Source organism: Scyliorhinus torazame, chromosome 1 (assembly GCF_047496885.1).
Source record: "Scyliorhinus torazame isolate Kashiwa2021f chromosome 1, sScyTor2.1, whole genome shotgun sequence".
NCBI lineage: Eukaryota > Metazoa > Chordata > Chondrichthyes > Carcharhiniformes > Scyliorhinidae > Scyliorhinus > Scyliorhinus torazame.
This window is the reverse complement of record NC_092707.1, coordinates 424,747,527-424,769,325: the sequence shown is the minus strand read 5'-3', so window position 1 is coordinate 424,769,325 and position 21,799 is coordinate 424,747,527. Positions and strand designations below refer to the sequence as shown.

The following is a 21,799-nucleotide window of genomic DNA, read 5'->3' as shown; positions in this document are numbered from 1 at the left end:
GAGAGAGAGAGAGAGAGAGAACCGGGTTGGAGAGAGAGAGAGAACCGGGATAGAGAGAGAGAGAGAACCGGGGAGAGAGAGAGAGAGAGAGAGAACCGGAAGAGAGAGAGAGAGAGAACCGGGAGAGAGAGAGAGAGAACCGGAGAGAGAGAGAGAGAACCGGGAGAGAGAGAGAGAGAGAGAACCGGGATAGAGAGAGAGAGAACCGGGATAGAGAGAGAGAGAACCGGGAGAGAGAGAGAGAGAACCGGGAGAGAGAGAGAGAGAGAACCGGGATAGAGAGAGAGAGAACGGGATAGAGAGAGAGAGAGAGAGAGAACCGGGATAGAGAGAGAGAGAACCGGGAGAGAGAGAGAGAGAGAGAGAGAACCGGGATAGAGAGAGAGAACGAGAGAGAGAGAGAACCGGGATAGAGAGAGAGAGAACCGGGATAGAGAGAGAGAGAACCGGGATAGAGAGAGAGAGAGAGAGAAGCGGGAGAGAGAGAGAGAGAGAACCGGGAGAGAGAGAGAGAGAGAACCGGGATAGAGAGAGAGAGAACCGGGATAGAGAGAGAGAGAGAGAACCGGGGATAGAGAGAGAGGGAGTGAACCGGGATAGAGAGGGAGAGAGATAAAGAACCGGGATAGAGAGAGAGAACCGGAATAAAGAGAGAGAGGGAGAGACTGGGATAGAGAGAGAGAGAGAGAACCGGGATAGAGAGAGAGAACCGGGATAGAGAGAGAGAGAGAACCGGGATAGAGAGAGAGAGAACCGGGATGGAGAGAGAGAGAGAGAACCGGGATAGAGAGAGAGGGAGTGAACCGGGATAGAGAGGGAGAGAGATAGAGAACCGGGATAGAGAGAGAGAACCGGAATAAGAGAGAGAGGGTGAGACTGGGATAGAGAGAGAGAGAACTGGGATAGAGAGAGAGAGAACCGGGATAGAGAGAGAGAGAGAGAGAAACCGGGATAGAGAGAGAGAGAGAGAACCGGGATAGAGAGAGAGAGAGAGAGAGAGAACGGGATAGAGACGAGAGAGAGAGAGAACCGGGATAGAGAGAGAGAACCGGGAGAGAGAGAGAGAGAGAACCGGGATGGAGGGAGAGGGAGAACCGCGATAGAGAGAGAGAGAGAACCAGGAGAGAGGGAGAACCGGGATAGAGAGATAGAGAGAGAGACTGGGATAGAGAGAGAGAGAGAGAACCGGGATAGAGAGAGAGAGAGGGAGAACCGGGATAGAGAGAGAGAGAGAACTGGGATAGAGAGAGAACCGGGATAGAGAGAGAGAACCGGGATAGAGAGAGAGAACTGGGATAGAGAGAGAGAGAGAACCGGGATGGAGGGAGAGGGAGAACCGCGATAGAGAGAGAGAGAGAACCAGAAGAGAGGGAGAACCGGGATAGAGAGATAGAGAGAGAGACTGGGATAGAGAGAGAGAGAGAGAACCGGGATAAAGAGAGAGAGAGGGAGAACCGGGATAGAGAGAGAGAGAGAACTGGGAGAGAGAGAGGGAGAGACTGGGATAGAGAGAGAACCGGGATAGAGAGAGAGAACTGGGATAGAGAGAGAGAGAGAGAACTGGGATAGAGAGAGAGAGAGAGAACTGGGATAGAGAGAGAGAGAGAGAACTGGGATAGAGAGAGAGAGAGAGAACTGGGATAGAGAGAGAGAGAGAGAACTGGGATAGAGAGAGAGAGAACCGGGATAGAGAGAGAGAGAGAGAACCGGGATAGAGAGAGAGAGAGAGAACCGGGATAAAGAGAGAGAGAGCGAGAACCGGGATAGAGAGAGCGAGAACCGGGATAGAGAGAGAGAGAACCGGGATAAAGAGAGAGAGAGGGAGAACCGGGATAGAGAGAGAGAGAACCGGGATAGAGAGAGAGAGAGAGAACCGGGATAGAGAGAGAGAGAGAGAACCGGGATAAAGAGAGAGAGAGCGAGAACCGGGATAGAGAGAGCGAGAACCGGGATAGAGAGAGAGAGAACCGGGATAGAGAGAGAGAGAGAGAACCGGGATAGAGAGAGAGAACCGGGAGAGAGAGAGAGAGAGAACCGGGATGGAGGGAGAGGGAGAACCGCGATAGAGAGAGAGAGAGAACCAGAAGAGAGGGAGAACCGGGATAGAGAGATAGAGAGAGAGACTGGGATAGAGAGAGAGAGAGAGAACCGGGATAAAGAGAGAGAGAGGGAGAACCGGGATAGAGAGAGAGAGAGAACTGGGAGAGAGAGAGGGAGAGACTGGGATAGAGAGAGAACCGGGATAGAGAGAGAGAACCGGGATAGAGAGAGAGAACTGGGATAGAGAGAGAGAGAGAGAACTGGGATAGAGAGAGAGAGAGAACCGGGATAAAGAGAGAGAGAGGGAGAACCGGGATAGAGAGAGAGAGAACCGGGATAGAGAGAGAGAGAGAGAACCGGGATAAAGAGAGAGAGAGGGAGAACCGGGAGAGAGAGGGAGAGACTGGGATAGAGTGAGAACCGGGATAGAGAGAGAGAACTGGGATAGAGAGAGAGAGAGAGAGAGAGAGAACCGGGATAAAGAGAGAGGGAGAACCGGGATAGAGAGAGAGAGGGAACCGGGAGAGAGAGAGAGACTGGGATAGAGAGAGGACTGGGATAGAGAGAGAGAACTGGGATAGAGAGAGAGAGAGAACCGGGATAGAGAGAGAGAACTGGGATAGAGAGAGAGAGACTGGGATAGAGAGAGAGAACTGGGATAGAGAGAGAGAGAGGGAGAACCGGGATAGAGAGAGAGAGAGAGAGAACTGGGATAGAGAGAGAGAGAGAGGGAGAACCGGGATAGAAAGGGACAGAGTGAGAACCGGGATAGAGGGAGCGAGAGACAAGACTGAGAGAGAGAGAGGGAACCAGGTGCGAGGGAGGAGAGTGGCTTGGTCTTGGTGGGGTCAGGGTTGGAGGATGAGGCTGTCTTTCTGGAAGTTGCCTCCTTCAGTAACGAGCCATCACTGGGAAGACATTAGTGCAGCTTTGTTGCATTTAAACAGCAAACATGGTGTCAGCAATTGGAGATAAAAGAGGTTTTAAACTCTGAAATTGTTGCAGTGTTGGAAATTCTCCCCCAGTTTCCAGTGCTCTTACTTTACTATTATCTGCTCACTACTCCTTTATTGTGTAATTCGCTGCTTCGTCTTATCTAATGATGCAAAGTACAGGTTTTGTACCTTGGCAATGCTCTCTGTGTGCATCAGAACGTCTTTTTAATTCCTAACGTGTTGTACTCCTCCTTTGCCTGCACATTTCCCATTGATATGTTTATAAAGACTTTTTCATTTCCTTTTATGTTAGCTGCTCATTCTCGTCATCTCTTTTGTTCTTCTTCCCTTTTTCGATCTGCTGTGTATTTTCAGCTTGATTATAATGTGAACCACAGTAACATGTTCCATTTGCTCCACTTCATTCCCCAGAGCGAGGCACTGTGTCCTGCTCCTTTCGGCTGCTAGCACACTGATAAAGGAGGTTTTCTTGTGTACATTTCAGGAATCTCTCTCCCACTTTGCCCTGCACAATGTTACTATCACAATTAGAATAATTTGAAGTCCACTATTATCGCTCTTCTGTATTCTGTAATTTGTCTAAACATTTGCTCCCCGATCTCCTTCCTGCTCTTTGTTTACCTGTACGCTCTGTAGTGTAATTATTCCTCATTTATTCCTTAATTCCAACCAAATAAACTCAGTCTTTGGCCTCTTAATGACATTATCCCTCTTCAGGGCTGGAATGAAGGAGGTTGACAAGGATGGAGAGAAAGATGTTTCAACATGTGGGCAGCACGGTAGCACAGTGGTTAGCACAGTTGCTTCACAGCTCCAGGGTCCCAGGTTGGATTCCCCACTGGGTGACTGTCTGTGCGGAGTCTGCACGTTCTCCCCGTGTGTGCGTGGGTTTCCTCCGGGTGCTCCGGTTTCCTCCCACAGTCCAAAGTTTTGCATGTTAGGTGGATTGGCCATGATAAATTGCCTTTAGTGTCCAAAAAAGGTTAGGTGGGGTTACGGGGATAGGGTGGAGGTGTGGGTTTAGGTAGGGTGCTCTTTCCAAGGGCCGGTGCAGACTCGATGGGCTGGATGGCCTCCTGCACTGTAAATTCTATGATAAGAGTTGAGTGATTTGGTGACATTGTGGGTTGGTAAGGTTGGGGACAGGGCAGAAGGTCAGGTTAAAGGATATTGGGGAGGTGGGCTTTTGGAGAAGGAGATAGTCAAGGGCAGAAAGGTAGGGCGACCAGGCTGCTTTTTGATAACTATTACTATTCTGAAGATTATGCCATTTTAATTATCTTTAGAAGTCAAACTTCCATCGGTCGCAGACTTTCAGCTACAAGAATGGCATCGCACTCCCTGTTGTGCCCAAAGTTGGGATTGGTGGGGAACCACTCCATGTGAATCAGCTATCTGTGTCTGATGTGGATGAATTGGCCAACAAAAGACCCACATTAACCTATGGTCAGGCCAAGCAGACACCACCAGCAGATTTCATCCCAGGTCATGTGGCATTCGATAAGAAGGTAATGCTTTCACAGCTGTTCAACATTCGTCCAATGAACCCTCTCTTTGAGAGAACTCCCCCAGTGTCCCATTGCCTTGTCCTATTCTTCCACCACCCTTGTGCTGCGATCTTTCAGTGAAAGTCTTTTCTTTTTAACGTTGAAACAGGTATTGAAATTTGACGGCTATTTCAAAGAGACGGTTCATGAGTCTCCGCAGGAATATTATCGGGTCCGACCTATCGTCCTGTACTATTACCTGGAAGATGACAGTATTGCCATTCATGAGCCAGAAGTGGACAACGCTGGACTACCCCAGGGCAAGCTGATCAACAGGCAGCGTCTCCCGAAGAACGACCAGGGGGATTGCTGGCACTGGAAGGATCTCAACGTGGCCATGGATTTGGTTGCCTATGGCAAGCGATACCGCCTCACTTGCTGTGACAAGTTTACGTGTGTAGGTTCATCCTCTGCTAACGTTACATCGCCAGCACTCTCACTGGTGAAGGGTTGTCTTTGCAATATCTCCATCGGTATCAGCAAAGCTCATGTTTGCTGTAGGCAGGGGGAAATCAGCCAGTGTTCCTGCTCCTGATCACTGTCCAGTGATCCCTGGCTTATAGGGAGAGAGGGGGGGAAATCAGCAAGGGTTCCTGCTCCTGATCACTGTCCAGTGGTCCCTGGGTTAGAGATGGAGAGGGGAAATCAGCCAGGGTTCCTGCTCCTGATCACTGGGTTAGAGAGAGAGGGGAAATCAGCCAGGGTTCTTGCTCCAGATCTCTGTCCCCTGACCCCTGGGTTAGAGAGAGAGGGGAAATCAGCCAGGGTTCCAGCTCCTGATCACTGTCCAGTGATCCCTGGGTTAGAGAGAGAGAGGAAATCAGCCAGGGTTCCTACTCCCGATCACTGTCCACTGACCCCTGGGTTAGAGAGAGAGGGGAAATCAGCCAGGGTTCCTGCTCCTGATCACTGTCCAGTGACCCCTGGGTTAGAGAGAGAGGGGAAATCAGCCAGGGTTCTTGCTCCAGATCTCTGTCCCCTGACACCTGGGTTAGAGAGAGAGGGGAAATCAGCCAGGGTTCCTGCTCCTGATCACTGTCCAGTGACCCCTGGGTTCGAGAGAGAGGGGAAATCAGCCAGGGTTCCTGCTCCTCATCACTGTCCAGTGATCCCTGGGTTAGAGAGAGAGGGGAAATCAGCTAGGGTTCCTGCTCCTGATCACTGTTCAGTAATCCCTTGGTTAGAGAGAGAGGGGAAATCAGCCAGGGTACCTGCTCCTGATCACTGTCCAGTGATGCCTGGGTTCGAGAGAGAGGGGAAAGCAGCCAGGGTTCCTGCTCCTGATCACTGTCCAGTGACCCCTGGGTTAGAGAGAGAGGGGAAATCAGCTAGGGTTCCTGCTCCTGATCACTGTCCAGTGGTCCCTGGGTTAGCGAGAGAGAGGGGAAATCAGCCAGGGTTCCTGCTCCTGATCACTGTCCAGTGATCCCTGGGTTAGAGAGAGGGGAAATCATCCAGGGTTCCTGCTCCTGATCACTGTCCAGTGATCCCTGGGTTAGAGAGAGAGGGGAAATCAGGCAGGGTTCCTGCTCCTGATCACTGTCCAGTGATCCCTGGGTTAGAGAGAGGGGAAATCAGCCAGGGTTCCTGCTCCTGATCACTGTCCAGTGATCCCTGGGTTAGAGAGAGAGAGGGGAAATCAGCCAGGGTTCCTGCTCCTGATCACTGTCCAGTGATCCCTGGGTTAGAGAGAGAGGGGAAATCAGCCAGGGTTCCTGCTCCTGATCACTGTCCAGTGACCCCTGGGTTAGAGAGAGGGGGGAAATCAGCCAGGGTTCTTGCTCCAGATCTCTGTCCCCTGACCCCTGGGTTAGAGAGAGAGGGGAAATCAGCCAGGGTTCCTACTCCCGATCACTGTCCACTGACCCCTGGGTTAGAGAGAGAGGGGAAATCAGCCATGGTTCCTGCTCCTGATCACTGTCCAGTGATCCCTGGGTTAGAGAGAGGGGAAATCATCCAGGGTTCCTGCTCCTGATCACTGTCCAGTGATCCCTGGGTTAGAGAGAGAGGGGAAATCAGGCAGGGTTCCTGCTCCTGATCACTGTCCAGTGATCCCTGGGTTAGAGAGAGGGGAAATCAGCCAGGGTTCCTGCTCCTGATCACTGTCCAGTGATCCCTGGGTTAGAGAGAGAGAGGGGAAATCAGCCAGGGTTCCTGCTCCTGATCACTGTCCAGTGATCCCTGGGTTAGAGAGAGAGGGGAAATCAGCCAGGGTTCCTGCTCCTGATCACTGTCCAGTGACCCCTGGGTTAGAGAGAGGGGTGAAATCAGCCAGGGTTCTTGCTCCAGATCTCTGTCCCCTGACCCCTGGGTTAGAGAGAGAGGGGAAATCAGCCAGGGTTCCTACTCCCGATCACTGTCCACTGACCCCTGGGTTAGAGAGAGAGGGGAAATCAGCCATGGTTCCTGCTCCTGATCACTGTCCAGTGATCCCTGGGTTAGAGAGAGGGGAAATCAGCCAGGGTTCCTGCTCCTGATCACTGTCCAGTGATCCCTGGGTGAGAGAGAGGGGAAATCAGCCAGGGTTCCTGCTCATGATCACTGTCCAGTGACCCCTGGGTTCGAGAGAGAGGGGAAATCAGCCAGGGTTCCTGCTCCTCATCACTGTCCAGTGATCCCTGGGTTAGAGAGAGAGAGGGGAAATCAGCCAGGATTCCTGCTCCTGATCACTGTCCAGTAATCCCTGGGTTAGAGAGAGAGGGGAAATCAGCCATGGTTCCTGCTCCTGATCACTGTCCAGTGATCCCTGGGTTAGAGAGAGGGGAAATCAGCCAGGGTTCCTGCTCCTGATCACTGTCCAGTGATCCCTGGGTGAGAGAGAGGGGAAATCAGCCAGGGTTCCTGCTCATGATCACTGTCCAGTGACCCCTGGGTTCGAGAGAGAGGGGAAATCAGCCAGGGTTCCTGCTCCTGATCACTGTCCAGTAATCCCTGGGTTAGAGAGAGAGGGGAAATCAGCCAGGGTTCCTGCTCCTGATCACTGTCCAGTGACCCCTGGGTTCGAGAGAGAGGGGAAATCAGCCAGGGTTCCTGCTCCTGATCACTGTCCAGTGACCCCTGGGTTAGAGAGAGAGGGGAAATCAGCTAGGGTTCCAGCTCCTGATCACTGTCCAGTGGTCCCTGGGTTAGCGAGAGAGAGGGGAAATCAGCCAGGGTTCCTGCTCCTGATCACTGTCCAGTGATCCCTGGGTTAGAGAGAGGGGAAATCATCCAGGGTTCCTGCTCCTGATCACTGTCCAGTGACCCCTGGGTTAGAGAGAGAGGGGAAATCAGGCAGGGTTCCTGCTCCTGATCACTGTCCAGTGATCCCTGGGTTAGAGAGAGGGGAAATCAGCCAGGGTTCCTGCTCCTGATCACTGTCCAGTGATCCCTGGGTTAGAGAGAGAGAGGGGAAATCAGCCAGGGTTCCTGCTCCTGATCACTGTCCAGTGATCCCTGGGTTAGAGAGAGGGGAAATCAGCCAGGGTTCTTGCTCCAGATCTCTGTCCCCTGACCCCTGGGTTAGAGAGAGAGGGGAAATCAGCCAGGGTTCCTACTCCCGATCACTGTCCACTGACCCCTGGGTTAGAGAGAGAGGGGAAATCAGCCAGGGTTCCTGCTCCTGATCACTGTCCAGTGATCCCTGGGTTAGAGAGAGGGGAAATCAGCCAGGGTTCCTGCTCATGATCACTGTCCAGTGATCCCTGGGTTAGAGAGAGGGGAAATCAGCCAGGGTTCCTGCTCATGATCACTGACCGCTGGGTTAGAGAGAAGGGAGATCAGCCAGGGTTCCTGCTCCTGATCACTGTCCAGTGATCCCTGGCGTATAGGGAGAGAGAGGGGGGAAATCAGCCAGGGTTCCTGCTCCTGATCACTGTCCAGTGATCCCTGGGTTAGAGATGGAGAGGGGAAATCAGCCAGGGTTCCTGCTCCTGATCACTGTCCAGTGACCCCTGGGTTAGAGAAAGAGGGGAAATCAGCCAGGGTTCTTGCTCCAGATCTCTGTCCCCTGACCCCTGGGTTAGAGAGAGAGGGGAAATCAGCCAGGGTTCCTACTCCCGATCACTGTCCAGTGATCCCTGGGTTAGAGAGAGGGGAAATCAGCCAGGGTTGCTGCTCCTGATCACTGTCCAGTGATCCCTGGGTTAGAGAGAGAGAGGGGAAATCAGCCAGGATTCCTACTCCCGATCACTGTCCAGTGATCCCTGGGTTAGAGAGAGGGGAAATCAGCCAGGGTTGCTGCTCCTGATCACTGTCCAGTGATCCCTGGGTTAGAGAGAGAGAGGAAATCAGCCAGGGTTCCTGCTCATGTTCACTGACCGCTGGGTTAGAGAGAGGGGAAATCAGCCAGGCTTCCTGATCAATGTCCAGAGACCCCTGGGATAGTGAGAGAGGGGAAATCAGCCAGGGTTCCTGCTCCTGATCACTGTCCAGTGATCCCTGGGTTAGAGAGGGAGAGGGGAAATCAGCCAGGGTTCCTGCTCCTGATCACTGTCCAGTGATCCCTGGGTTAGAGAGAGAGGAAATCAGCCAGGGTTCCGGCTCCTGATCACTGTCTAGTGATCCCTGGGTTAGAGAGAGAGGGGAAATCATCCAGGGTTCCTGCTCCTGATCACTGTCCAGTGATCCCTGGGTTAGAGAGAGAGAGGGGAAATCAGCCAGGGTTCCTGCTCCTGATCACTGTCCAGTGATCCCTGGGTTAGAGAGAGAGAGGGGAAATCAGCCAGGGTTCCTGCTCCTGATCACTGTCCACTGACCGCTGGATTAGAGAGAGAGGGGAAATCAGCCAGGGTTCCTGCTCCTGATCACTGTCCACTGACCGCTGGGTTAGAGAGAGAGAGAGGGGAAATCAGTCAGGGTTCCTGCTCCTGATCACTGTCCAGTGACCCCTGGGTTAGAGAGAGAGGGGAAATCAGCCAGGGTTCCTGCTCCTGATCACTGTCCAGTGATCCTTGGGTTAGAGAGGGGAAATCAGCCAGGGCTCCTGCTCCTGATCACTGTCCAGTGATCCCTGGGTTAGAGATGGGAAATCAGCCAGGGTTCCTGCTCCTGATCACTGTCCAGTGATCCCTGGGTTAGAGAGAGAGGGGAAATCAGCCAGGGTTCCTGCTCCTGATCACTGTCCAGTGATCCTTGGGTTAGAGAGAGAGAGGAAATCAGCCAGGGTTCCTGCTCCTGATCACTGTCCAGTTATCCCTGGGTTAGAGAGAGAGTGGAAATCAGCCAGGGTTCCTGCTCCTGATCACTGTCCAATGATCCCTGGGTGAGAGGGAGAGTGGAAATCAGCCAGGTTTCCTGCTCCTGATCACTGTCCAGTGATCCCTGGGTTAGAGAGAGAGAGGGGAAATCAGGCAGGCTTCCTGCTCCTGATCTCTGTCCACTGACTGCTGGGTTAGAGAGAGAGGGGAAATCAGGCAGGCTTCCTGCTCCTGATCACTGTCCACTGACTGCTGGGTTAGAGAGAGAGGGGAAATCAGCCAGGGTTCCTGCTCCTGATCACTGTCCAGTGATCCTTGGGTTAGAGAGGGGAAATCAGCCAGGGCTCCTGCTCCTGATCACTGTCCAGTGATCCCTGGGTTAGAGATGGGAAATCAGCCAGGATTCCTGCTCCTGATCACTGTCCAGTGATCCCTGGGTTAGAGAGAGAGGGGAAATCAGCCAGGGTTCCTGCTCCTGATCACTGTCCAGTGATCCTTGGGTTAGAGAGAGAGAGGAAATCAGCCAGTGTTCCTGCTCCTGATCACTGTCCAGTGATCCCTGGGTTAGAGATGGGAAATCAGCCAGGGCTCCTGCTCCTGATCACTGTCCAGTTATCCCTGGGTTAGAGAGAGAGTGGAAATCAGCCAGGGTTCCTGCTCCTGATCACTGTCCAGTGATCCCTGGGTGAGAGGGAGAGTGGAAATCAGGCAGGGTTCCTGCTCCTGATCACTGTCCAGTGATCACTGGGTTAGAGAGAGGGGAAATCAGCCAGGGTTCCTGCTCCTGATCACTGTCCAGTGATCCCTGGGTTAGAGAGAGAGGGGAAATCAGGCAGGCTTCCTGCTCCTGATCACTGTCCACTGACTGCTGGGTTAGAGAGAGATGGGAAATCAGCCAGGGTTCCTGCTCCTGATCACTGTCCAGTGATCCCTGGGTTAGAGAGAGAGGGGAAATCAGGCAGGCTTCCTGCTCCTGATCACTGTCCACTGACTGCTGGGTTAGAGAGAGATGGGAAATCAGCCAGGGTTCCTGCTCCTGATCACTGGCCAGTGATCCCTGGGTTAGAGAGAGAGAGAAGAAATCAGCCAGGCTTCCTGCTCATGATCACTGTCCACTGACCGCTGGGTTAGAGAGAGAGGGGAAATCAGCCAGGGTTCCTGATCTCTCTCCACTGACTGCTGGGTTAGAGAGAGAGGGGAAATCAGGCAGGCTCCTGCTCCTGATCACTGTCCAGTGATACCTGGGTTAGAGAGAGGGGAAATCAGCCAGGGTTCCTGCTCCTGATCACTGTCCAGTGTTCCCTGGGTTGGAGAGAGAGGAAATCAGCCAGGGTTCCTGCTCCTGATCACTGGCCAGTGATCCCTGGGTTAGAGAGAGGGGAAATCTGCCAGGGCTCCTGCTCCTGATCACTGTCCAGTGATCCCTGGGTTAGAGATGGGAAATCAGCCAGGGTTCCTGCTCCTGATCACTGTCCAGTGATACCTGGGTTAGAGAGAGAGGGGAAATGAGCCAGGGTTCCTGCTCCTGATCACTGTCCAATGATCCCTGGGTTAGAGAGGGGGGGGAAATCAGCCAGGGTTCCTGCTCCTGATCTCTGTCCCCTGGGTTAGAGAGAGAGGGGAAATCAGCGAGGCTTCCTGCTCCTGATCACTGTCCAGTGACCGCTGGGTTAGAGAGAGAGGGGAAATCAGCGAGGCTTCCTGATCACTGTCCAGTGACCCGTGGGATAGAGAGAGAGGGGAAATCAGCCAGGGTTCCTGCTCCTGATCACTGTCCAGTGATCCCTGGGTTAGTGGAGAGGGGAAATCAGCGTGGGTTCCTGCTCCTGATCACTGGCCAGTGATCCCTGGGTTAGAGAGAGAGAGAGGAAATCAGCCAGGTTCATGCTCCTGATGTCTGTCCCCTGACCCCTGTGTTAGAGAGAGAGAGGGGAAATCAGGCAGGCTTCCTGCTCCTGATCACTGTCCAGTGACCGCTGGGTTAGAGAGGGAGGAGAAATCAGCCTGGCTTCCTGATCACTGTCCAGTGACCCCTGAGATAGAGAGTGAGGGGAAATCAGCCAGGGTTCCTGCTCCTGATCACTGTCCAGTGATCCCTGGCTTAGAGAGAGAGAGGGGAAATCAGCCCGGGTTCCTGCTCCTGATCACTGTCCAGTGATCCCTGGGTTAGAGAGAGATGGGAAATCAGCCAGGGTTCCTGCTCCTGATCACTGCCCAGTGATCCCTGGGTTAGAGAGAGATGGGAAATCAGCCAGGGTTCCTGCTCCTGATCACTGCCCAGTGATCCCTGGGTTAGAGAGAGATGGGAAATCAGCCAGGGTTCCTGCTCCTGATCACTGCCCAGTGATCCCTGGGTTAGAGAGAGAGGGGAAATCAGCGAGGCTTCCTGATCACTGTCCAGTGATCCCTGGGTTAGCGAGAGAGGGGAAATCAGCCAGGGTTCCTGCTCCTGATCACTGTCCGCTGACTGCTGGGTTAGAGAGCGAGGGGAAATCAGCCAGGTTTCCTGCTCCTGATCACTGTTCAGTGTTCCCTGGGTTAGAGAGAGAGGAAATCAGCCAGGGTTCCTGCTCCTGATCACTGTCCTGTGGTCCCTGGGTTAGAGAGAGAGAGAGGGGAAATCAGCCAGGTTTCCTGCTCCTGATCACTGTCCAGTGATCACTGGGTTAGAGAGAGAGGGGAAATCAGCCAGTGTTCCTGCTCCTGATCACTGTCCTGTGATCCCTTGGTTAGAACGAGAGAGAGGGGAAATTAGCCAGGGTTTCTGCTCCTGATCACTGTCCAATGATCCCTGGGTTAGAGAGAGAGAGGGGAAATCAGCCAGGCTTCCTGCTCCTGATCACTGTCCAGTGACCGCTGGGTTAGAGAGGGAGGAGAAATCAGCCTGGCTTCCTGATCACTGTCCAGTGACCCCTGAGATAGAGAGTGAGGGGAAATCAGCCAGGGTTCCTGCTCCTGATCACTGTCCAGTGATCCCTGGCTTAGAGAGAGATGGGAAATCAGCCAGGGTTCCTGCTCCTGATCACTGTCCAGTGATCCCTGGGTTAGAGAGAGAGGGGAAATCAGCGAGGCTTCCTGATCACTGTCCAGTGATCCCTGGGTTAGCGAGAGAGGGGAAATCAGCCAGGGTTCCTGCTCCTGATCACTGTCCGCTGACTGCTGGGTTAGAGAGCGAGGGGAAATCAGCCAGGTTTCCTGCTCCTGATCACTGTTCAGTGTTCCCTCGGTTAGAGAGAGAGGAAATCAGCCAGGGTTCCTGCTCCTGATCACTGTCCTGTGGTCCCTGGGTTAGAGAGAGAGAGAGGGGAAATCAGCCAGGTTTCCTGCTCCTGATCACTGTCCAGTGATCACTGGGTTAGAGAGAGAGGGGAAATCAGCCAGTGTTCCTGCTCCTGATCACTGTCCAATGATCCCTGGGTTAGAGAGAGAGAGGGGAAATCAGCCAGGCTTCCTGCTCCTGATCACTGTCCAGTGGTCCCTGGGTTAGAGAGAGAGGAAATCAGCCAGGGTTCCTGCTCCTGATCACTGTCCAGTGATAACTGGTTAGAGAGAGAGGGGAAATCAGCCAGGGTTCCTGCTCCTGATCACTGTCCAGTGGTCCCTGGGTTAGAGAGAGGGGAAATCAGCCAGGGTTCCTGCTCCTGATCACTGTCCAGTGATCCCTGGGTTAGAGAGAGGGGGGAAATCAGCGTGGGTTCCTGCTCATGATCACTGTCCAGTGATCCCTGCGTTAGAGAGAGAGGGGAAATCAGCCAGGGTTCCTGCTCCTGATCACTGTCCTGTGATCCCTGGGTTAGAGAGAGAGGGGAAATCAGCGTGGGTTCCTGCTCCTGATCACTGTCCAGTGATCCCTGGGTTAGAGAGAGAGGGGAAATCATCCAGGGTTGCTGCTCCTGATCACTGTCCAGTGATCCCTGGGTTAGAGAGAGAGGGGAAATCAGCCAGGGTTCCTGCTCCTGATCACTGTCCAGTGATCCCTGGGTTAGAGAGAGAGGGGAAATCAGCCAGGGTTCCTGCTCCTGATCACTGTCCAGTGATCCCTGGGTTAGAGAGAGGGGAAATCAGCCAGGGTTCCTGCTCCTGATCACTGTCCAGTGATCCCTGGGTTAGAGAGAGAGAGGAAATCAGCCAGGGTTCCTGCTCCTGATCACTGTCCAGTGATCCCTGGGTTAGAGAGAGGGGAAATCAGCCAGGGTTCCTGCTCCTGATCACTGTCCAGTGATCCCTGGGTTCGAGAGAGGAAATCAGCCAGGGATCCTGCTCCTGATCACTGTCCAGTGATCCCTGGGTTAGAGAGAGAGGGGAAATCAGCCAGGGTTCCTGCTCCTGATCACTGGGTTAGAGAGAGGGGAAATCAGCCAGGGTTCCTGCTCCTGATCACTGTCCAGTGACCCCTGGGTTAGAGAGAGAGGGGAAATCAGGCAGGGTTCCTGCTCCTGATCACTGTCCAGTGATCCCTGGGTTAGAGAGAGGGGAAATCAGCCAGGGTTCCTGCTCCTGATCACTGTCCAGTGATCCATGGGTTAGAGAGAGAGAGAGTGGAAATCAGCCAGGGTTCCTGCTCCTGATCACTGTCCAGTGATCCCTGGGTTAGAGAGAGAGGGGAAATCAGCCAGGGTTCCTGCTCCTGATCACTGTCCAGTGATCCCTGGGTTAGAGAGAGAGGGGAAATCAGGCAGGGTTCCTGCTCCTGATCACTGTCCAGTGATCCCTGGGTTAGAGAGAGAGAGGGGAAATCAGCCAGGGTTCCTGCTCCTGATCACTGTCCAGTGATCCCTGGGTTAGAGAGAGAGGGGAAATCAGCCAGGGTTGATGCTCCTGATCACTGTCCGCTGGGTTCGAGAGAGGGGAAATCAGCCAGGGTTCCTGCTCCTGATCACTGTCCAGTGATCCCTGGGTTAGAGAGAGAGGAAATCAGCGTGGGTTCCTGCTCCTGATCACTGTCCGCTGGGTTAGAGAGAGAGGGGAAATCTGCCAGGGTTGCTGCTCCTGATCACTGTCCAGTGATCCCTGGGTTAGAGATGGAGAGGGGAAATCAGCCAGGGTTGCTGCTGTCAGTGAGAGTGTAAGACATTGAGCAGTAGTTCGACCTGTAGCAAAATCACTCTTGAGGGCTGATCCTGACCAAGTGTAGTCACCAGTGCTGAAAAATTAAATTCCGAGTCAGCCATGGGTGGAGTGAGGAAGTGCTGAGTTAACCCAGAATCGTGTGTGTGTGTGCCAGGCTTTGATACCAGTGAGCGAGTACATGGGTACCAGAATCGTGTGCGCCAGGCTTTGATACCAGTGAGCGAGTACATGGGTACCAGAATCGTGTGCGTGTGTGCCAGGCTTTGATACCAGTGAGCGAGTACATGGGTACCAGAATCATGTGCGTGTGTGCCAGGCTTTGATACCAGTGAGCGAGTACATGGGTACCAGAATCATGTGCGTGTGTGCCAGGCTTTGATACCAGTGAGCGAGTACATGGGTACCAGAATCATGTGCGTGTGTGCCAGGCTTTGATACCAGTGAGCGAGTACATGGGTACCAGAATCATGTGTGTGTGTGCCAGGCTTTGATACCAGTGAGCGAGTACATGGGTACCAGAATCGTGTGCGTGTGTGCCAGGCTTTGATACCAGTGAGCGAGTACATGGGTACCAGAATCATGTGTGTGTGTGCCAGGCTTTGATACCAGTGTGCGAGTACATGGGTACCAGAATCGTGTGCGTGTGTGCCAGGCTTTGATACCAGTGAGCGAGTACATGGGTACCAGAATCGTGTGCGTGTGTGCCAGGCTTTGATACCAGTGAGCGAGTACATGGGTACCAGAATCATGTGCGTGTGTGCCAGGCTTTGATACCAGTGAGCGAGTACATGGGTACCAGAATCATGTGCGTCTGTGCCAGGCTTTGATACCAGTGAGCGAGTACATGGGTACCAGAATCATGTGCGTGTGTGCCAGGCTTTGATACCAGGGAGCGAAAACAAGGGTATCAGTGAGGTTTATTTTATTTCAGAGGTTTGTCGGCTTCAATATTGTTCTATTCCTCCTCTTGGTTTTGTTGCTGACCTCTTGTTGCCTCCTATTTTCCAGGATTTCATGGAGAGCCATGGCATTATCCCAAATTGTCCTGAAATGATCCCACCAGATCCCTACATAGAGAGCCGCAAAAGAAACCCTGCTCGGGAACATGTCACTCCTTCAGAGTTTGATAAGCTGAAGCAGTTTTTGACTTACGACCGTAAGGTTAGTGTCCTGACCTTTGACAGAGGTTTGTGACCCAGTGGCCTGTACCCAAGCCGCAAGTCACTGAATGGTAAACTAGTTACCAAATAGAAAGCAGATTGTTGAGTGGGTAAGGAGAGAGTTTCTGGCGAGTTAGCAAGTCCTGGATCCTGTGCTGGATCCTACAAACAGCAATGGGATGACCAGTTAATCTGTTTTTAATAGCTTTATCTGAGGGGAAATGTTAGTCACCAGCACTCCCAATACATCATTTTATTCTGTTTCAGGATTACGCAGTTTACCAGATTGCGGTTACTGCCACATCATTGGAGTTTAGAAGAGGGAGAGGGGAGCTCAGAGAAATTTACAAAATTCTAACAGGATTAGACAGGGTAGATTCAGAAAGAATGTTCCCGATAGTGGGGGAGTCCAGAACTAGGGGTCAGAGTTTGAGGATAAGGGGTAAACCTTTTAAGACTGAGGTGAGGAGAAATTTCTTCACCCAGAGAGTGGTGAATCTTAGATTTAGATTTATTGTCACGTGTACTGAGGTATAGTGAAATGTATTGTTCTGCGCACAATCCAGACAGATCGCTCCACACATGAAAACATTGGACTTTCAATAAATACACAATGTAAATACATAGACTCAGGCATCGGGTGAAGCTTACAGAATATCGTGCCACAACTACAGAGAAGATGTGTGAAGAGATCAGTTCAGTCCATAAGAGGGTCATTCAGGAGTCTGGTAACAGCGGGGAAGAAGCTGTTTTTGAATATGGGGAGCACGGTAGCACAGTGGTTAGCACTGTGGCTTCACAGCACCAGGGTCCCAGGTTCGATTCCGGCTTGGGTCACTGTCTGTGCGGAGTCTGCACGTTCTCCCCGTGTCTGCGTGGGTTTCCTCCGGGTGCTCCGGTTTCCTCCCACAAGTTCTGAAAGACGTGCTGTTAGGTAATTTGGACATTCTGAATTCTCCCTCTGTGTACCCGAACAGGCGCCGGAATGTGGCGACTGGGGGCTTTTCACAGTAACTTCATTGCAGTGTTAATGTAAGCCTACGTGTGACAACAGAGATTATTATTATTATCTGTTCGTACGTGTTCTCAGACTTCTATCTCCTGCCCGATGGAAGAAGTTGGAAGAGTGAGTAAGCCGGGTGGGAGGGATCTTTGATTATACTGCCCGCTTTCCCCAGGCAGCGGGAGGTGTCGACAGAGTCAATGGACTGGGTGGTGTTCACGGCTCTCTCTAGTTTCTTATTCTGTGGAATTCGTTCCCACATAAAGTAGCTGAGGCCAAAACGTTCTGCAATTTCAAGAAGGAATTTGACTTTGCTCTTGGGGCTAAAGGGATCAAAGGATATGGGGGAAGGCGGGATCAGGGTATTGAACTTGATGACCAGCCAGGATCAGAATGAATGGAGCAGGCTCGAAGGGCCGAATGGCCTCCTCTAGCTTCGATTTTCTATGTATGTTTGTATGTGTGTCTGGCTGGCCGGAGCAGACAATGGTAGACCGACCGAAGGGCTCCAGGCAGCAGTAGGTCTTGATCAGCAGAATTCTAGCAGTTGTCAGGGGAGAGATGTGTGGTGATGGGAGAGTGAGGGGGAGGGGGTCTGGTGAGAGTGAGGAGCAGGGGTTCTAGGGAGAGTGAGGAGGGGGTCTGGGGAGAGTGAGGAGGGGTCTGGGGAGAGTGAGGAGGGGGTCTGGGGAGAGTGAGGAGGGGTCTGGGGAGAGTGAGGGAGGGTCTGGGGAGAGTGAGGAGGGGTCTGGGGAGAGTGAGTAGGGGGTCTGGGGAGAGTGAGGAGGGGGTCTGGGGAGAGTGAGGAAAGGGTCTGGGGAGAGTGAGGAGGGGTCTGGGGAGAGTGAGGAGGGGGTCTGGGGAGAGTGAGGAGGGGGTCTGGGGAGAGTGAGGAGGGGGTCTGGGGAGTGTGAGGGAGGGTCTGGGGAGAGAGGAGGGGGTCTGGGGAGAGTGAGGAGGGGTCTGGGGAGAGTGAGGAGGGGGTCTGGGGAGAGTGAGGGAGGGTCTGGGGAGAGTGAGGGAGGGTCTGGGGAGAGTGAGGGAGGGTCTGGGGAGAGTGAGGAGGAGGGTCTGGGGAGAGTGAGGAGGAGGGTCTGGGGAGTGTGAGGAGGGGGTTTCTGGGGAGAGTGAGGAGGGGGTCTGGGGAGAGTGAGGGAGGGTCTGGGGGGAGTGAGGAGGGGGTCTGGGGAGAGTGAGGAGGGGGTCTGGGGAGAGGGAGGAGGGGGTCTGGGGAGAGTGAGGAGGGGTCTGTGGGGAGGGGGTCTGGGGAGAGTGAGGAGGGGGTCTGAGGAGAGTGAGGGAGGGTCTGTGGGGAGAGTGAGGGAGGGTCTGGGGAGATTGAGGAGGGGGTCTGGGGAGAGTGAGGAGGGGGTCTGGGGAGATTGAGGAGGGGGTCTGGGGAGAGTGAGGGAGGGTCTGGGGAGATTGAGGAGGGGGTCTGGGGAGATGGAGGAGGGTGTCTGAGGAGAGTGAGGAGGGGGTCTGGGGAGAGTGAGGGAGGGTCTGGGGAGAGTGAGGGAGGGTCTGGGGAGAGTGAGGGAGGGTCTGTGGGGAGAGTGAGGGAGGGTCTGTGGGGAGAGTGAGGGAGGGTCTGGGGAGAGTGAGGAGGGGGTCTGAGGAGAGTGAGGGAGGGTCTGTGGGGAGAGTGAGGGAGGGTCTGGGGAGATTGAGGAGGGGGTCTGGGGAGATGGAGGAGGGGGTCTGGGGAGAGTGAGGAGGGGGTCTGGGGAGAGTGAGGGAGGGTCTGGGGAGAGTGAGGGAGGGTCTGGGGAGAGTGAGGGAGGGTCTGTGGGGAGAGTGAGGGAGGGTCTGTGGGGAGAGTGAGGGAGGGTCTGGGGAGAGTGAGGAGGGGGTCTGGGGAGAGTGAGGAGGGGGTCTGGGGAGAGTGAGGAGGGGGTCTGGGGAGAGGGAGGAGGGGTCTGAGGAGAGTGAGGAGGGGTCTGGGGAGAGTGAGGAGAGGGTCTGGGGAGAGCGAGGAGGGGGTCTGGGGAGAGTGAGGAGGGGGTCTGGGGGGAGTGAGGAGGGGGTCTGAGGAGAGTGAGGGAGGGTCTGTGGGGAGAGTGAGGAGGGGTCTGGGGAGAGTGAGGAGGGGGTCTGGGGAGAGGGAGGAGGGGTCTGAGGAGAGTGAGGAGGGGGTCTGGGGAGAGTGAGGAGAGGGTCTGGGGAGAGCGAGGAGGGGGTCTGGGGAGAGTGAGGAGGGGGTCTGGGGAGAGTGAGGGAGGGTCTGGGGAGAGTGAGGAGGGGGTCTGGGGAGATGGAGGAGGGGGTCTGGGGAGAGTGAGGAGGGGGTCTGGGGAGAGTGAGGAGGGGGTCTGGGGAGAGTGAGGGAGGGTCTGGGGAGAGTGAGGAGGGGGTCTGGGGAGATGGAGGAGGGGGTCTGGGGAGAGGGAGGAGGGGTCTGAGGAGAGTGAGGAGGGGGTCTGGGGAGAGTGAGGGAGGGTCTGTGGGCAGGGGGTCTGGGGAGAGTGAGGAGGGGGTCTGGGGAGAGTGAGGAGGGGGTCTGGGGAGAGTGAGGAGGGGGTCTGGGGAGAGTGAGGAGGGGGTCTGGGGAGAGTGAGGAGGGGGTCTGGGGGGAGTGAGGAGGGGGTCTGGGGAGAGTGAGGAGGGGGTCTGGGGAGAGTGAGGAGAGTGAAGAGGGGGTCTGGGGAGAATTCTCTGTGGTATGGAATTCCAGGAAGTGGAGGTCCAGGAGGAAGGTTTCCTGAGAAGCATGGGATCCAGGAAGTGGGGCACTGGGGATGGTATTCCAAGCGGAGGGATTTCAAGGTGACGGAGACGAGAGCAGCGATGGAGGATGTCGAGGGACTGAATGCAACAGGCAATGTTTAGTGTCATTCCCTGGATCACTCTCTCACAAACTCCCTTCTTGCTTTGAGCAGGTTCTGAGATTTTACGCGTACTGGAATGATACAGACAACTTGTTTGGCGAGTGTCGGCGGTACGTTATTCATTACTACTTGGCTGACGGGACTCTGGAGATCCGTGAGGTTTATGAAAAGAATGATGGACGAGATCCATTTCCCCTGATGGTGGGACGACGGCGCTTTCCCAAGTCCATGAAAAACTCAACAGGTGAGAGCCTGACTGCTGTAGTGAAGCCCACTCTCCTCTAAACACTGACTCTCACTGGGGTACGGGTCCCACACACACTGACTCTCACTGGGGTACGGGTCCCACACACACTGACTCTCACTGGGGTACGGGTCTCACACACACTGACTCTCACTGGGGTACGGGTCCCACACACACTGACTCTCACTGGGGTACGGGTCTCACACACACTGACTCTCACTGGGGTACGGGTCCCACACACACTGACTCTCACTGGGGTACGGGTCCCACACATACTGACTCTCACTGGGGTACGGGTCCCACACACACTGACTCTCACTGGGGTAAGGGTTCCACACACACTGACTCTCACTGGGGTACGGGTCCCACACACACTGACTCTCACTGGGGTACGGGTCCCACACACACTGACTCTCACTGGGGTACGGGTCCCACACACACTGACTCTCACTGGGGTACGGGTCTCACACACACTGACTCTCACTGGGGTACGGGTCCCACACACACTGACTCTCACTGGGGTACGTGTCCCACACACACTGACTCTCACTGGGGTATGGGTCCCACACACACTGACTCTCACTGGGGTACGTGTCCCACACACACTGACTCTCACTGGAGTACGGGGCCCACACACACTGACTCTCACTGGGGTACGGGTCCCACACACACACTGACTCTCACTGGGATACGGGTCCCACACCCGTACCAGCCTCCCCGAACAGGCGCCGGAATGTGGCGACGAGGGGCTTTTTGCAGTAAATTCATTTGAAGCCGACTTGTGACAATAAGGGATTTTCATTTCATTTTTCACACACTGACTCTCATTGGGGTACGGGTCCCACACACACTGACTCTCACTGGGGTACGGGTCCCACACATACTGACTCTCACTGGGGTACGGGTCCCACACACACTGACTCTCACTGGGGTACGGGTCCCACACACACTGATTCTCACTGGGGTACGGGTCCCACACTCTGACTCTAACTGGTGTACGGGTCCCACAGACACTGACTCTCACTGGGGTACGTGTCCCACACACACTGACTCTCACTGGAGTACGGGGCCCACACACACTGACTCTCACTGGTGTACGGGTCCCACACACACACTGTCTCTCACTGGGATACGGGTCCCACACCCGTACCAGCCTCCCCGAACAGGCGCCGGAATGTGGCGACTAGGGGCTTTTTGCAGTAACTTCATTTGAAGCCTACTTGTGACAATAAGGGATTTTCATTTCATTTTTCACACACTGACTCTCACTGGGGTACGGGTCCCACACACACTGACTCTCAATGGGGTACGGGTCCCACACACGCTGACTCTCACTGGGGTACGGGTCCCACACACACTGACTCTCACTGGAGTACGGGGCCCACACACACTGACTCTCACTGGTGTACGGGTCCCACACACACACTGTCTCTCACTGGGATACGGGTCCCACACCCGTACCAGCCTCCCCGAACAGGCGCCGGAATGTGGCGACTAGGGGCTTTTTGCAGTAACTTCAGGGTACCCCAGGGTAGAGGGGTCAATTACTAGGGGGCATAGGTTTAAGGTGAGAGGGGCAAAGTTTAGAGTAGATGTACGAGGCAAGTTTTTTACACAGAGGGTAGTGGGTGCCTGGAACTCACTACCGGAGGTGGTAGTGGAGGCAGGGACGATAGGGACATTTAAGGGGCATCTTGACAAATATATGAATAGGATGGGAATAGAAGGATACGGACCCAGGAAGTGTAGAAGATTGTAGTTTAGTCGGGCAGTA

The 21,799-nt window shown here is 54.2% G+C and overlaps 1 protein-coding gene across 1 annotated transcript in view; it reads left to right on the top strand.

The window, feature by feature from the left end:
* Positions 1-21,799, top strand: part of efhc1 (EF-hand domain (C-terminal) containing 1) — a 152,660-nt gene that overhangs the window by 14,920 nt on the left and 115,941 nt on the right. The window contains exons 2-5 of the mRNA XM_072509339.1: positions 4,283-4,504; positions 4,653-4,940; positions 15,799-15,951; positions 19,833-20,025. Of these exons, the coding sequence (XP_072365440.1) occupies positions 4,283-4,504; positions 4,653-4,940; positions 15,799-15,951; positions 19,833-20,025 (856 nt within the window). The remainder of the gene's footprint in view (positions 1-4,282; positions 4,505-4,652; positions 4,941-15,798; positions 15,952-19,832; positions 20,026-21,799) is intronic.